General features: G+C 40.1%; 1 protein-coding gene across 1 annotated transcript in view; it reads right to left on the bottom strand.

Annotated features, from left to right (window-relative positions):
* Positions 1–16,667, bottom strand: part of MORN1 (MORN repeat containing 1) — a 625,079-nt gene that overhangs the window by 232,040 nt on the left and 376,372 nt on the right. The window contains exon 12 of the mRNA XM_082273769.1: positions 9,453–9,541. Within this exon, the coding sequence (XP_082129895.1) occupies positions 9,453–9,541 (89 nt within the window). The remainder of the gene's footprint in view (positions 1–9,452; positions 9,542–16,667) is intronic.

Here is a 16,667-nt window from a genome sequence, read left to right as displayed (position 1 = left end):
TAAACACTAGAGACAGACTAAACATTAGGTTAAGGTTCAAGGTCAGGGGTTCAGGGAAGGAGGTTTAATTTAATTGTTTTTGGTGTCAAAAATTAACATGCGAGGTTGAATTACTAAAGAAGTTTAAACTGTTCACCTAAAGTGATTTTTATTTTTGTTTAAATGGCAAGGAATACCCAAACACGTGCAAGGAAATAAATAAAAAAATAAAAAACATGCATTTTACTTGCACCTGATTGGATGGTTGAAGTCAGCAGAGCTTCCCCTCATTCACTAAGCTAAGTGAAAATTCCCATGCAAAGTGAACTGCCTATATTTCTCTAGTAAATCATCCTATGGTGTCTAAATGTGAACTCCACCTTAAACAAGTGCAGGTAATTTGATACTATCTGAGCTGCAGAAAGCAAAGGTTGTAGATGTAATCTGTGCAGTCTTCCCCATTTCAAAGGTCCATGTAACACTCTTGCTTCCAGATGGGAATTGTCAACTGTTTATAACACTGTTTATAAGTAACTTTAGCACACTCATTGAAATTTAACCTGCTTTAATCGAACACTTAAAGTGGAACATTGGTCAGAAAATGAAGTCCTGCTAGATCACTTAAGGCTGGCCCCTTCTGCAGGTATAGCTATGTAAAACATTAAAAAAAAAGTGCCTTATGCTGTTTAAAATCCAGTAATACACTGTCTCACCCTGCTCTGCACATGCTCAGTTGTTTTCTATTTTTAACCGCTTCCATACAGAGCAGTTTGACACCCTTCCTGCCCAGACCAATTTTCAGCTTTCAGCACTCTCACACTTTGAATGACAATTGCTCAGTCATGCTACACTGTAACCAAACAAAATTTTTATCATTTTTTTCACACAAATAGAGCTTTCTTTTGGTGGTATTTGATCACAACTGGGGTTTTTTTTTTTCGTGATATATGCAAAAAAAGAGCAAAAATTTTGAAAAAAAAACACTTTTTTTTAGTTTCAATTATGAAATTTTGCAAAAAATTAATTTTTCTTCATACATTTGGGCCAAAATGTATACTGCTACATGTCTCTGGTAAAATTAACCCAAATTAGTGTATATTATTTAGTCTGTGTGAAAGTTATTGAGTCTAGAAGCTATGGTACCAATTACTGAAAATTGATCACACCAGATGTACTGACTGCCTATCTCCTTTCTTGAGGCCCTGAAATGTCAGGACAGTACAAATACCGACCAAATGACCCCTTTTTGTAAAGTAGACAATCCAAGGTATTTAGTAAGAGGCATGGTGAGTTTTTTGAAGTTGTAATTTTTTCCCACAATTCTTGGGAAAATGAAGAAAAAATTTTTTTTTTCTTTTTTTTCCCACAAAGTTGTCAATTTATAAGCTATTTCTAACACATAGCATGTACACAGCAAAAATTACACCCAAAAATACATTCTGCTACTCCTTCCGAGTATGGCGATACCACATGTGTGAGACTTTTACACAGCCTGGCCACAAAAAGAGACTCCACGTCCAAGAAGCACATTCAGGCGTTCTAGGAGCATAAATACACATAAAACTTTCTTACTACCTATCACACTTTTCAAGGCCCTAGAGCACCAATACAATGGAAAAGTCCACAAAATGACCCCATTTTGGAAAGCAAACACTCCAACGTATATTCTATGAGGCATTATGGGTCGTTTGAACATATCATTTTTTTCCACAGGTTTTTGGAAAATGTGGGAAAAAAATGAAAACTTTTTTTTTTTACACAAAGTTGTCAATTTATAGGATATTCCTAACACATAGCATGTACACAGCAAAAATTACACCCCAAAATACATTCTGCCACTCCTCCTGAGTATGGCAATACCACATGTGTGAGACTTTTTCACAGCCTAGCCATATAGAGGGGCCTAACATCCAAGGAGCATCATCATGCATCCTAGCCACTTGCCTAGGCCTATTTTTGACATTTGGTGTTTACAAGCTAAAATCAGTTGTTTTGCTAGAAAATTGCTTAGAACCCCCAAACATTATATATTTTTTTTAGCAGAGACCCTAGAGAATAAAATGGAGATTATTGCAATATTTTTTATTACACCGTATTTGCGTAGCGGTCTTCCAAACGCAATTTTTTTGGAAAAAATTCACTTTTTTTAATTAAAAAATAAGAAACCAGTAAAGTTAGCCCAATTTCTTTCCATAATGTGAAAGATAATGTTACGCCGAGTAAATAGATACCCAACATGCCATGTTTCAAAATTGCGCACGCTCACGGAATGGTGACAAACTTTGGTACTTAAAAATCCCCATAGGCGACAATTTAAAAATTTCTACAGGTTGCCATCTTTGAGTTACAGAGGAGGTCTAGGGCTCAAATTATTCCCCTTGCTCTAACGATCGCGGCGATACCTCACATGTGTGGTTTGAACACCGATTACATATGTGGGCGGGGTTTCTGTATGCATTCGCTTCTGCGCGCGAGCTAACGGGGACAGGGCGTTTTAATTTTTTTTTTTTTTTTTTTTTTTTTACTATTTATTTTATTTATTATTTTTTATTTTTACACCGTTTAAAAAAAAAAAAAAATTGATCATTTTTATTTCTATTAAAAGAAATGTAAATATTCCTCGTAATAGAAATAGGCACGACAGGACCTCTTTTTTGTGAGATCTGGGGTCAAAAAGTCCTCAGATCTCACAAGTACACTAAAAGATAGAAAAAAAAAAAATAATAATAATTATAATATAAAATGAAAAAAAAAAAAAAAAGGACCTTTAAACCGGTTGCTAGGCAACAACATTTTCCGTAGCTCCGGTCCTCCAAGACCATAGAGTCAAGTGAGGGCAAGCTTGCCCTCACTCGACATCCTGTCTGTGAGGATTCGGGACCGGATCGTTTTCCCCGCTGCCGGCGGGTCCGGTAAGCGGGGAAAAGGACCGGAACGCGTCGGGAGGGGGGGGGGCGCCTCTTCCGCCATCCCGGAAAGGTGATCCCGCGGCGAATCCGCCGCTGGGACCACCCTTATCGGAAAGCCAACCATCCACCGTTTAAAAAAATACCAGGGTTATGGCAGCTATCTGCTGCCATAACACCGGTATTTAGGTTTAAACGGACGACGTATATAAACCTTTTTGGACTTGGACATGGTGGCTGTATGAAGGGTGACAGGTACTCGGGTACTTTGTTGGGCAGGTGACAGGTACTCTGGTACTGATGAGCAGGTGGCAGGTACTCGGGTACTCCGATAGGCAGGTGACAGGTACTCGGGTACTCTGATGGGCAGGTGACAGGCAGGTGATAGGTACTGATGAGTAGTACTCACTGACTGATAGGTGATAGGTGATACTGTACTGATGGGTACTGATGATCAGTACTGATACGTGATAGGTACTGATGAGTACTGATGAGTAGTGATGGGTACTGATGAGCAGGCGGCAAGTACTTGGGTACTTCAGGCATCAGGTACTCTGATGAGCAGGTGGAAGGTACTCGGGTACTCTGATGGGTAGGTGACAGGTACTCAGGTACTCTGATGACGGGTACTCCGTTGACAGGTACTCAAAGTACCCGAGTACCTGTCATCAGAGTACCCGAGTACCTGTCATCAGAGTACCCGAGTACCTGTCAGAGTACACGAGTACCCGTCATCAGAGTACCCGAGTACCCGTCATCAGAGTACCCGAGTACCCGTCATCAGAGTACCCGAGTACCTGTCATCAGAGTACCCGAGTACCTGTCATCAGAGTACCCGAGTACCCGTCATCAGAGTACCCGAGTACCTGTCATCAGAGTACCCGAGTACCTGTCATCAGAGTACCCGAGTACCTGTCATCAGAGTACCTGTCATCAGAGTACCCGAGTACCTGTCATCAGAGTACCCGAATACCTGTCACCAGCCCATCAGAGTACCCGAGTACCTGTCATCTGAGTACCTGATGGGCTGGTGACAGGTACTCGGGTACTTTGATGGGCTAGTGACAGGTGCTCTTTATTGGGGGGGGGCAATCAGTGTGTTTAGGGTGCACTGTAGTTGGTAACTAGCTGTTACCACAATCTCCTCCTCACACAGGATCAGTGTGTGAGGAGGAGAACACGGTGACAGCTAGTTACCGTGTTCTCTGTTGACATTTGTGACCGGCTGTGATTGGACACAGCCGGTCACGTGGTAAAGAGCCAATTTCATTGGCTCTTTACCTAGATCGGGGATCGACTCTGTCCGAGGGACAAGCCTCGTCCCCGATCGCTGCTCTGCGCGCCCCCGGGGGCGCGCATTGCAGAGAGAACGAGCGGCTCGTGCTGGAGCCGCTCATGTGATCGGCTGTGATTGACACAGCCGATCACGTGGTAAACAGCCAATTTCTATTGGCTGTTTACCTTGATCAGGGATGGGCTATGTCCGAGGGATGAGCCTCATCCCTGATCGCGCCGCTGCGCGCCGCCGGGGGCGCGCAGTAGCAGCTAGAACGGGCCGACGTCATATGACGGCGGCCCGGATCTAGACAACCACTTTGCCGACGTCATTTTACATGACTCGGTATGGAAGTGGTTAAGCACTGCTGAATCCGTAGAGGCCGATCGGCTGGCAGCCTTAAAGTGGAATTAAACCCTCCTATCCTTTACAGCCAAGGTAGCAGCTTCTGTTTGATCTGCAAATGCCATGGTGCTGCACATGTGATCAGTTATGACACCAGTCATTTTGTGGTTTGACAGTTTGGTTGAGGACACAAATGTGACATTTAGTAATCCCCGTATTCCAGTAACTGCTTTTTGTAACTGTCAAATCTATGGGTTTAGTTTCACTTTATGATTTATTGCTGGGGCTCTGGGCTTCAGCAAAATGGCAGCCTCCAACAAGAAGATAGATGAACAATGCTGTAGGCAATTTACAGCACACACTAACTTTGGTAACATAAATATTAATGTGGGCTGTATGTACCTTGTTATGGGTAAAATTACGCTTTAATAAATATTCTGAGACTAAATCTCCGCCCCTTCCAGTTTGCAAAGATCTGTCCCACTGTATGTTTATTCATATACACTGTACATTCAAGTGAGACCTCCTGATTGTATTGATGATAATAGTTTATACATGAGCCCAAAGATCAATAAAATGAAAAAAAGAAAAAAAAATAATAATAATTTCACCACGTGGGCCAAAGAAAAGTGAAAATAAAATAAAAATAGTAGAGCTTTTCTAAATCACTAATGTTATCTTTTCTGGCAGTGCTTAGAAGAAATACCCATTGTTATAAGCGCAGATCGTTCGCAGAGAATAGTAGAGAAATTCCAAAATGTCAAATAACAGAAAAGTTTGAAGAGACAAAAAGTAAATGTAGGTCAGTACAGAAACAAGTTACAACATTCCAAATGGGTTTTATATTTAACCACAGAGAAATGTCCTAAATACCAGCATGCTGCTTATATTAAGAACAACTCAGCAGTGCTAAGATTTTTATAGACATCAGTAGGCTTGACAGCACAGCGAACGAAAACTTTATATTTAAAGCATCGTTCCACCTTTGGAACCATCATACCATCATACCACACCTGGTAAGCAAGATGAATAAAATAATCCATTTTGTAAAAACCTTTACCTGTTTTGTTTTATTATGCCTGCAGAGGCTCTTGAAATATTTCTTGTGCCCAGCAAGAAATGTTTAGATTTTTCCGGTTTTTAAAAACACAGCCATATCAGTAGGAATAAGCAGAATGATTTTGGCATAACTGATTTAGTGACAATTGTCAATATCGTTATATCCAACAAAATTTGCTTGAAGAAAAAGTCTTTATCTTTATTTAGTTATTTTGTATATTTTTTGAAGGATACATAGTTTATTTAATTTACTGTTCTTTGTTTTTGTGCTTGATCACTAATTGTAAACTGTCACTTAAAATCTTACATTTTTCTTTTTTTCACTGATTTTGATTTTATTGTGTGGAAAAAAAAACGTACAATATTGAGGGGCTATTTTTTGGCACGAGCACTGGTCTAGTATAACTGAAATCGGCTAAACTAAAGCCAATAATACCCTAAAAACAAAACACCTATATTTTGCCTTCCCTATTGATGTCATTGCATTTCACCTACATATCTAAATTTCATCCAAATTTCCTGTTTTTTGCCAAAAAATTTTAGGAAAAAAAAATCTCAAGTCAAAATTCAGCATTTTCCACAGAATATCTGTAAAGACACAAAAAGTGTCAGTTTGTAAATGTTTCACACACGATTTACACAACTTTCACCAACTACAGTAAATTGAAATAATTCAGGCAGATCCCTGTGACAAAGATGGATGTAAGGAGTCCCTCACTTTGATGGCAAGGTCTATGATATGGCCAATACATATGGATATATAAAGTGTACTCTGTGAAGCATCTGCCTCATGTATACAGTGGTTCTAACAGAGACCCCATTTACGTTGATGTAATATTAATAATGATGTAATACTGACTGTGAATTCTCCCCCAAAATCTACATATTTGCAGTTATTCTATTGCATATAACCTATTGCATATATCTGCCTGGCCTGATCTGCCCCTCAATGCATGTGTCTGCCAAGGTCTGTATCGCAGCCGAAAATATCGGTCAGCCTTGGTCTCTCTGGCCCTGAGGAAGCCCTGTTCCGAAACGCGTCGGCTTGCTGGGGACCCTAGACCGTGCTATCTAGAGACCGTAACATCTAATGAGATATACTGTATCAGCATTCCCCATGGGAATATATTTCTACATATGCGTTTTTCTTTTATCCAGTCTTTCTATGTAGTTATAGTATATTTAGTTTTTTGTCTTTTTTATATATATATATGTCTGTTCAATAAAGAGAGCTATTTTAATTAATTATATGGTGTGACAATTGTGATCATCCTCTCTCCAATTGCCCATACAAAGCCCCATCTTTCTCTTAGTATTTTGTTGTACACAATAATAGGGGTTTGGGCACATTATCACGGCAATTGTTATTTGTAAATTGAAATAAGAGAAATATATTAAACTTGTGCAATCTTGTGTGAAAACATTTATAAATAGATCTATCTTGACCAAAATTCTTCCATGGCAACAGGAAACAAAAAGAGTTTAGACAAATCATTGAAAGGGCTGGAGTTATATTACTAATCATTTTCTATCTGAAAATATGAATAAATATGCATAGTAAAGTTATTTCATAAATTTGTTTTAGATATTTCTGCAAGTCATATTATAGTACGAAAATTTTTCCTAACAATATTTAAATTCATTTAAATAAATGTTTGTATTTCAATTTGATTAATGAACAACACAAGCAAAGTAGTGTTCTGGGATTAAAGGAAAATATCAGTTTTGTTAAAAATGATATGACATATAGAATTTCTGCACAAGTTATGTTATAATTCCATTTTCTCAAAACTGCCTTTTGATTTCAATCTGCATCTAGCCACATTGCCTCAAAACTGCCAGGAATATAACATTTTTCTTTCATGCAGCCATGGTAACAGTATACAATCTGTAAAAAATCTTCCTCTGATACAAAAAAAGTCTGCACAGTGCTTAAATCTATGGTGACATAAGTACAGATATGCTGCAAGTCTAAGTGCCGGTTCACACTTGTGCAATACGGGAAGGCTGCGAATATGCAGCGTGTTCCTGCATCGCATCCGCACATCTGGCAGTTCACACTGCCATATGCGATATGCAGGGGGTGTCAATTAAAAGTTAACGATGCCCCCAGTTGTGATCGCATATCGCAGTGCGATCTGCAAGTTCGCACAGAATCAGATCGCACTAGTGCGATCCGATTCTGATGCGGCTCAAAAAAAGCCTCATGTGCGAGTTTGCTGCGGATGCGCTGCGAATTCAGCCATACAAAGTGTATGGCTGAACTCGCATCCGCACATGAGATCTCATGTAATGAAGGAGCAGTGCGCTCCGAATTACATGCGATCTCGCAAACCGCACAAGTGTGAACCGGCACTAAAAGAATGTAAGGGCATGCAATGTTTCATATTACAAAATGCACACGTGATTAGGCAGTTCCTCAGACCTAGCAGAACTTTTAGCATGTGAACTGGCATGGAATAGCTCTTTATTTACTGAACAACAGGAGGTAAGCATAGGCAACTAAGCCTGAAAAAATTCTTACAAAGAATATAGTTGACCTAGAGGTGGTTGTTTTCATTTTAATGACTGATATGAAAAAGACAAACACAGAAAAGCTAAGTCCTATAAAAATATACTAACTGTAGGAGAGAGAACTGGATGAATGAAAATGAGGAAATAAAATATAGTTTATTTTAACCTAATACCAAAAACCTTTGATTTGTGAAAGGCTAGTCAAGGAAAACACCAACCGAGTACCTAAAACTCTTCTAGGTACTTTGATTTTTATTAGGCTAGTCAAGGAAAACACCAATTGAGTACCTAAAACCCTTCTAGGTACTTTGATTTTTGTAAGGCTAGTCAAGGAAAACACCAACCGAGTACCTAAAACTCTTCTAGGTACTTTGATTTTTATTAGGCTAGTCAAGGAAAACACCAATTGAGTACCTAAAACCCTTCTAGGTACTTTGATTTTTGTAAGGCTAGTCAAGGAAAACACCAACCGAGTACCTAAAACCCTTCTAGGTACTTTGATTTTTGGAAGGATAGTCAAGGAAAACACCAACCGAGTACTTTAACCCCTTCTAGGTACATTGATTTTTGGAAGGCTAGTCAAGGAAAACACCAATTGAGTACCTAAAACTCTTCTAGGTACTTTGATTTTTGGAAGCTAGTCAAGGTAAACACCAACCGAGTACTTAAAACCCTTCTAGGTACTTTGATTTTTGGAAGGCTAGCCGAGGAAAACACCAACTTTGTACCTAAAACCCTTCTAGGTACATTGAGTTTTTAAGACCATTCAAGGAAAACATCAACTCTGCACATTTTTCTATTAACATTCCCATTGTGCCGGTACAAGGTTTTGCAATATGTCATTGTTAAAATTCTGCTAGTTGGAAGACAGTACAGTAGACATTGCTGTCTATCTTCTGTCTGCCCACCTATGGTGACCTAGCCACAACACTGTGTCTATACTTTGCTTGATGTATTAAGCACAATATGAATATTTATCAGGGCATAATGGATACCCCCAAAAGCCTGTACAAACAACATATTACAACACTAAACATAAACAAACTTTTTCAGAAATTTGCGTTTCCGACATGCCCTGCAATACAAAATAGCTCAGAAAATCGGAAACTGAAACTTCTGAAATATAATTAATTAATTATGTTTCTTATTAACTGTAATATCAAATGATCCGATTTGAAATTCACCCTTGTCATGCCAGGGGGGTTCCCAAGTAGGTAATACAAGGGAGATCTGATTAGTTCTAGGAAGGACACGCTGTTATTTCCCAGAATAGAAGTCTCAGTGAGAAGTCTGTCTTGCTTGAGGGAAAGTAAGCACGGCATAAGAGGGGAAGCATACCCAGCTGAGCGACAGAAATACTGATTCGCACCTACCTGCTGTCTTCAATCTTTTCTTGTGAGACTGTCATTTTCTCAGTTTTTTCTGCAGATAGTTTTCCACTTGCTTTCTTCCTGCTTTGCGGCTGAAAATATGAAAAGTATAAGGGTGTATATAGAGTATGTGTAAAACATCTGTCCACATGTAAGCAAAGTGAGAAATACTTCTATTCAACTAAGGGCATTATTTATATTAAATTGTTATTGGCTTTTGTTTTTTTTATTTATATTAATCTACCTTTCTACTATCAATGTATGTGTGTGTGTGTGTATGTATATATATATATATATATATATATATATATATATATATATATATATATATATATAAAATCTCTCTCTACCTAACTCTATCTAAAATATCTTGAGTATCTATCTATCTATCTATCTATATAAATTGTATCCATCCCTCGCTCGCTCACTTACAGTATAGCACTTCTCATCAGAATTTCTGTTACATCCAGGTGATTTAATGGATGTATGTCAAAGACTGGGTAAGAATATTTGATTGTAAGCTCCTTAGGTGTATGGGAGATAAAATAATAATATCAACCTGTCTACATCTAATCTTTTTAAAGGCCATGGCTCTTTGTGTTCATTTGCTGGTGTATGAGCGTCTTTTTTTTTTTTTTCTTTATGTCTCTATTTCAGTGGCCATGTACAAACAGAGATTATTTCCCAATATGAACAATTCTATTAAATCTTACCATATAAGTAAAGCAGACAGCTGCAAAAGGAGATCAGTGGTAGTGCTTCATTGGCAGGGATGGTCATCACCCCCAACATACAATAGGTTCTAAAAGTACTTGCCAGGGAACATGTGATTTTTCATAGTATGGCAATAATGCTCTTTTCATAACCTAACTAAAAAAAGGAGCAACTGCAAGTCAAGTGACAAAGAGTTAGCACAAAAGCTTATCAAGCCTTGTTGCACAAACACCAATAATCTGATGGTATCTTTGTATCACCTGCATCCTCAGCTATGGTCCATGAACCATGATGACTAGAAGGCATTACATAGGATTCAAAGGAGCACAAATTGTATCAGCTTGTGATAACAGGGTTTTGAAAGAAGTCGATATAGTCAAGGATGATAGCTGAAACTCAATGAATGTATCATGTGTTCCATTGTTGTTACCAGCCCATTAAGTGATGCTCTGTTTATTTCACTGCCATTTCTTGTATTGTATATATTTTTTTTAGAATATGTTTTATTAGGTTTCAAAGTGTAGGAAGACATGTAGGCAGATAAAGTCAACAAGTATCACATAAAGAGGAAGGTACAGTACAATGGAGAAATAGTGCAAAATTTTAAGTCATGCACATCAAGGACCCAGAAGTGCTTAGGGATACTTTAAAGGATACTGTTGGGCTGCCTCAGGCACAATGAAACTATCTAAATAACTCATATCATAAGGAAAAATTATACTGAGGCTCATGAAGACAAGCTTCTGTTACCTTCATCAGAGTGGAAATGCATCAACAGAAAAAAGATAGCCAGAGAAAACGTAAAAAGAACAAAGAAAAGAGAAAGAAAAAGTAGGTAGAATGGGGAAGATACCCAGCTGGGAGATTGCCAAGACTAACAGATATGCATGGCCGAAATTCTGACGGAAAAGGGCCAAAAGTCTAAAGAAAGGGCTACAATGTGGTCAATGTAGAAAAATCAGTCCAGGTGTACCATCATTTCAGAAACTTTGGATACTATTTGTAGAGATTAACAGTTAACGCCTCAATCCTCATAATAAGGTTAAAGCGGAACTTTACCCATAACAACTTGATAAAAAATATTGTTCTTTAGCTAGGAATATACATTCCACATTAATAATTCTGCTACCAAAATGAGTGTGTGTTGTGAATGGCCTCCAGCATTGCTCCTATTTCTTCCTGCTGGAGGCTTCCATTTTGCTGAAGCCCAAAGCCCCAGCAGTAAATCGTCAAGCAGGACTAAACACATTGATTTACCAGTTTCAAAAAACAGTTACATTTCTGGAATGTTGGAAATGCAAACTGTCACATTTGATTGTGTCCTCAGCCAAACTGTTAAACCATCAAATGGCCTTCCAGTTGTTCAGGAACTACAATTCCCATTACGCCTAGTCATGTCTGTGAATGTCAGAGTTTTTGTCTTATGGGACGTGTAGTTCTTTAACAGTTGGAGGGCCGTAGTTTGGGGATCCCGGTCTTAAAGCGGAGTTCCAGCCATTCACTCACCTGTCCAACGGTCCAGCGATGCGGCCGCCCGAAGCCTCGATCCTCTCCCTCGGCGCCGGCATCACTGCTGTGGGCACCCGGCTGTGACAGTTTGCGGCTTCACAGCCGGGTACCCACTGCGCATGCACGAGTTGCGCTGCGCGCCGTGATTGGCCGGCAATCTTCTGGGACCTTTGACATGTCCCAGAAGATTGCAGGGAGGGAGGGGGAGAGGAGAACTTCCGCTCAGGGCGCCGCGGCGCTCCGAGCGGAAGTGGGAGCGGGTACCTGTCAAAACTAGGTACCCGCTCCCCCCCCCCAAAAAAATGACATGCCAAATGTGGCATGTCAGGGGGTCAGGACTCCCTAAAGCGGAAGTTCCACTTTTGGGTGGAACTCCGCTTTAACTAATCACATGTGCAGATCAAACAAAAGCAGCTTCATTGACTGTAAAGGACAGAAGGGTTTAATTCCGCTTTAAAGAGGTTGTAAACCCACATATTTTTTATTTTTCTTTATTCTTCACCCTGAAACATAAACACATAATGAGCTAGTATGCATCGCATACTAGCTCATTATGAAATACCTACCTTAGAATGAGCCCCCACCGCACCACCCGCTTACCTCTATGACGGGCAACATGTCCAGTCGCCCGCCTTCCGGGATCACGGCATCCGGCCATCTGACTGGCCGGAGCTGCGGTGACGTCACTCCCGCGCGCGGGAGCCGACGGTCACGGCACGGGGCTCTGAAGGAACGGCACGAGCGGCCGTTCCTTCAGAGCGCATGCGCCAGTGATGTCACTGGCTGCATGTAAGGTAAATATCTCCTAAACGGTACATGTTTAGGAGATATTTACAGTACCTATAGGTAAGCCTCATCATATGCTTACCTATAGGTACAACTTGCAGAGGAGGGTTTACTTCCTCTTTAAGGCTGTCAGCAGATCAAACAATCACAACTGAGCATGATTTTAAACATTATAGGTACTTATTTTCATGTGTTACATACGGTGAGAGAAAAAAGTATTTGATCCCCTGCTGTTTTTGTACAATTGCTTACTGACAATGAAATGATCAGTCTATAATTTTAACGTTAGGTTTATTTTAAACAGTGAGAGACAGAATAACAACAAAAAAATCCAGAAAACGCATTTTAAAGAAGTTATAAATTGATTTGCATTTAAATGAGTGAAATAAGTATTTAACCCCTTAGCAAAACATAACTTAGTACTTGGTGAAAAAACTCTTGGTGGCAATCACAGAGGTCAGACATTTCTTGTAGTTGGCTGCCAGGTTTGCACACATCTCTGGAGGGATTTTATCCCACTCCTCTTTGCAGATCCTCTCCAAGTCATTAAGGTTTTGAGGCTGAGGTTTGGTAACTGGAACCTTCAGTTCCCTCCACATATTTAATATGGGATTAAGGTCTGGAGACTGGCTAGGCCACTGCAGGACCTTAATGTGCTTCTTCTTGAGCCACTCCTTTGTTGCCTTGGCCTTGTGTTTTGGGTCATTGTCAAGCTGAAATACCCATCCATGACCCATTTTCAATGCCCTGGAGGCTCTCACCCAAGATTTGACGGTACATGGCCCCCTCCATCATCCCTTTGATGCTGTGAAGTTGTCCAGAAAAACACCCCCAAAGCATATAGTTTCCATCTCCATTTTTGATGGTGGGGATGGTGTTCTTGGGTTCATAGGCAGCATTCCTCCTAACTTCCTCCAAACATGGCGAGTTGAGTTGATGCCAAACAGCTTGATTTTGGTCTCATTTGACCACAACACTTTTACCCAGTTCTCCTCTCAATCATTCAGATGTTCAAACTTCAGACGGGCCTGTACATGTGCTTTCTTGAGCAGGGGGACCTTGATGCAGGATTTCAGTCATTCATGGCATAGTGTGTTACCAGTTGTTTTCTTGGTGACTATGGTCCCAGCTGCCTTGAGAACATTGACAAGTTTCTCCGGTGTAGTTCTTGGCTGATTCCTCACTGTTCCCATGATCATTAAAACTCCACAAGGTGAGATTTTGCATGGAGCCCCAGACCGGAGGAGATTGACAAATATTTTGTTCACCAACTGTTGTCACCCTCTCACCAAGCTGCTTGGCGATGGTCTTGTAGCCTATTCCAGCATTGTGTAGGTCTACAATCTTGTCCCTGACATCCTTGGACAGCTCTTTGGTCTTGGCCATGGTGGAGAGATTGGAATCCGATTGATTGATTGATTGATTGATTGATTGATTAATTGACTGCTCCTGTGGACAAGAACAAGCTGCAATTAGGAGCACTCCCTTTAAGAGAGTGCTCCTAATCTCAGCTCCATACCTGTATAGAAAACACCTAGGAGCCAGAAATCTTGCTGATTGATAGGGAAACAAATATTTATTGCACTCATTAAAATACAAATCAATTTATAACTTTTTTGAAATGCGTTTTTTCTGGATTTCTTTTGTTGTTATTCTGTCTCTCACTGTTAAAATAAACCTACCATTAAAATTATAGACTGATCATTTAATTGTCAGTGGGCAAATGTACAAAATCAACAGGGGATCAAATACTTTTTTTCCTCACTGTAGCTATACCTGCAAAAGGGGCCAGCCTGAAATGATCTAGGAGGACTTCATTTTCTGACTAAAGTTCAACTTTAAGTTCCTGTATCCATTCCTAATAGTGGGAGTTGTAGTCATTTTCCAAAAGGATACCCATTTTATTCTTTGCAACTGACCCAGGTATTATTGATAGCAGAGCTACTACAGGAGTCTCTGGCAAGGCTTTTCTATTATTTTTTTATAGGTACTTATATAGCGCAACCAATTTACATATACACTATATTACCAAAAGTATTGGGACGCCTGCCCTTAAACGCACATAAATTTAATGGCATTCCAGTCTTAGTCTATAGGTATCAATATTGAGTTGGTCCACCCTTTGCAGCTGTAACAGCTTCAAGTCTTCTGGGAAGGCTGTCCACAAGGTTTAGAAGTGTGTCTATGGGAATGTTTGACCATTCTTCCAGAAGTGCATTTGTGAGGTCAGGCACTGATGCTGGACAAGAAGGCCAGGCTTGTAGTCTCCGTTCTAATTCATCCCAAAGGTATTCTGTCGGGTTGAGAACAGGATTCTGTGCATGCCAGTCAAGTTCCTCCATCCCAAACTTGCTCATCCGTGTCTTTATGGACCTTGCTTTGTGCACTGGACCAAATAATTTGGTGGGGGGGGGTATGGTGTGGGGTTGGTTTTCAGGGGTTGGGCTTGGCCCTCTAGTTCCAGTGAAGGGAACTCCTAAGCAAGCATCAGCATAACAACACATTTTGGACAATTTCAGGCTCCCAACTTTGTGGGAACAGTTTGGGGGTTGGCTCCTTCCTGTTCCAACATTGCACAAAGCAAGGTCCATAAAGACATGGATGAGCGAGTTTGGGGTGGAGAAACTTGACTGGCCTGCACAGAGTCCTTACCTCAACCTGATAGAACACCTTTGGGATGAATTTGAGGGGGGACTGCGAGCCAGACCTTCTCATCCAACATCAGTGCCTGACCTCACAAATGCGCTTCTGAAAGAATGGTCAAATATTCCTATAGACACACTCCTAAACCTTGTAGACAGCCTTCCCAGAAGAGTTGAAGCTGGTATAGCTGCAAAGGGTGGACCAACTCAATATTGAACCCTATGGACAAAGACTGGGACGCCATTAAAGTTCATAAGCACATCTTGTTTGTTTCATTTCAAATCCATCGTGGTGGTGTATAGAGCCAAAAAGATTAGAATTGTGTCGATGTCCCAATATTTATGGACCTGACTGGTAATCATAAAAGTAATCTTCAAAAATTTGAAATCTATAGATTGAATTAAACTAATATCTAGTTATCCCTCCTTGAAGGTCCTTGTTTGGGCCCTTCCTGTGAGAAAATGCTGTGTCCCTGTCTCCTAGTTGCATTCCTGTGGTGTCACTCTGGCTTCTGATGGAAGTGGCCAGTTCAACACACACTACAGAGGCATTGTCCACTGTTGTCACCATCAGGAAACCCACCCTAAGATATACAATGCAGCCATCACTGGAGTATCTGTAGACAGAAAGTTGCTGCAGGAGATCAGCAGCACTGAAATGCAACAAAGGAGGTGTGAACAATATTTTATTTAAACAAAAAATTGCAATTGCTTAAAATTTCCTAGTGGTTTAGCAAACAAAATTTTACTCAGTTCGGGTTTACATCTATCAGCACCCCTTACTGTACTGGTTTACCTTTGTATTCACAGTTTAGAAAAATCAATGAATTTAAAAAGTAAACCTGGTCAATTATAGCTTGGCATTTTAGTTTGGCAACCCTTGGAGGAACATAAATCTCAGTAGTCACAACATTAGGAGGCAAAGATTCTACATAAAAAAAGGCTACTGCTTCTATTTTAAAAAGGGGGGCATTGGGTAGTAAAGGGCTAGACCCTTATTTTTTCTGTATGTGTCCCAATTAGAGAGATTCAATGTCTTTATACTGGTAAAGGGAAAGAAAGCTGCGCACAAAAAAGGTGAAGCTAAAGGCTGCTAGTACAAAGTATATCAAACCCAGAAAAATGTAAAGATGGTACAGCGCCACTTTGGCGCTGTACCATCTTTACATATACTTTATACTGGTGAACATTGTCATCTAAAGAGAAAGTGAGGGGAAACCCAACATTTTCGCATAGAGCTTTAGAGCAGAAGGTAAGAGGAAATCTTCCAATGAGGACCTCTGTGGGAACAACTGTCTAATAGGAGAATTCCCTTAGTTTAGAAGATTTCCACTGACTTTCTGTTCCTCCTTAGGGACATGAAGTGAACAGAAATTTCCCCAATGGTACTCAGACAGGAAAAATAAACTGGGATGAGTTTTAACTCTTTCCTACTGTACCTGAAAACGTTTTGGTTCTACATACACTTTAATTGACTGGACCTTTCTATCGAAATATAAATATTGTGCCATGTGTGATGGAAGTTCCCTGGTATATAATTGATTAAAGCAGAGTTCTGGCCTCAAAT

Source organism: Pelophylax lessonae, assembly GCF_965119305.1.
Source record: "Pelophylax lessonae genome assembly, chromosome: 12".
NCBI lineage: Eukaryota > Metazoa > Chordata > Amphibia > Anura > Ranidae > Pelophylax > Pelophylax lessonae.
Note: the sequence above shows the minus strand (reverse complement) of the source record. Positions and strands in the feature narration are given on the sequence as shown.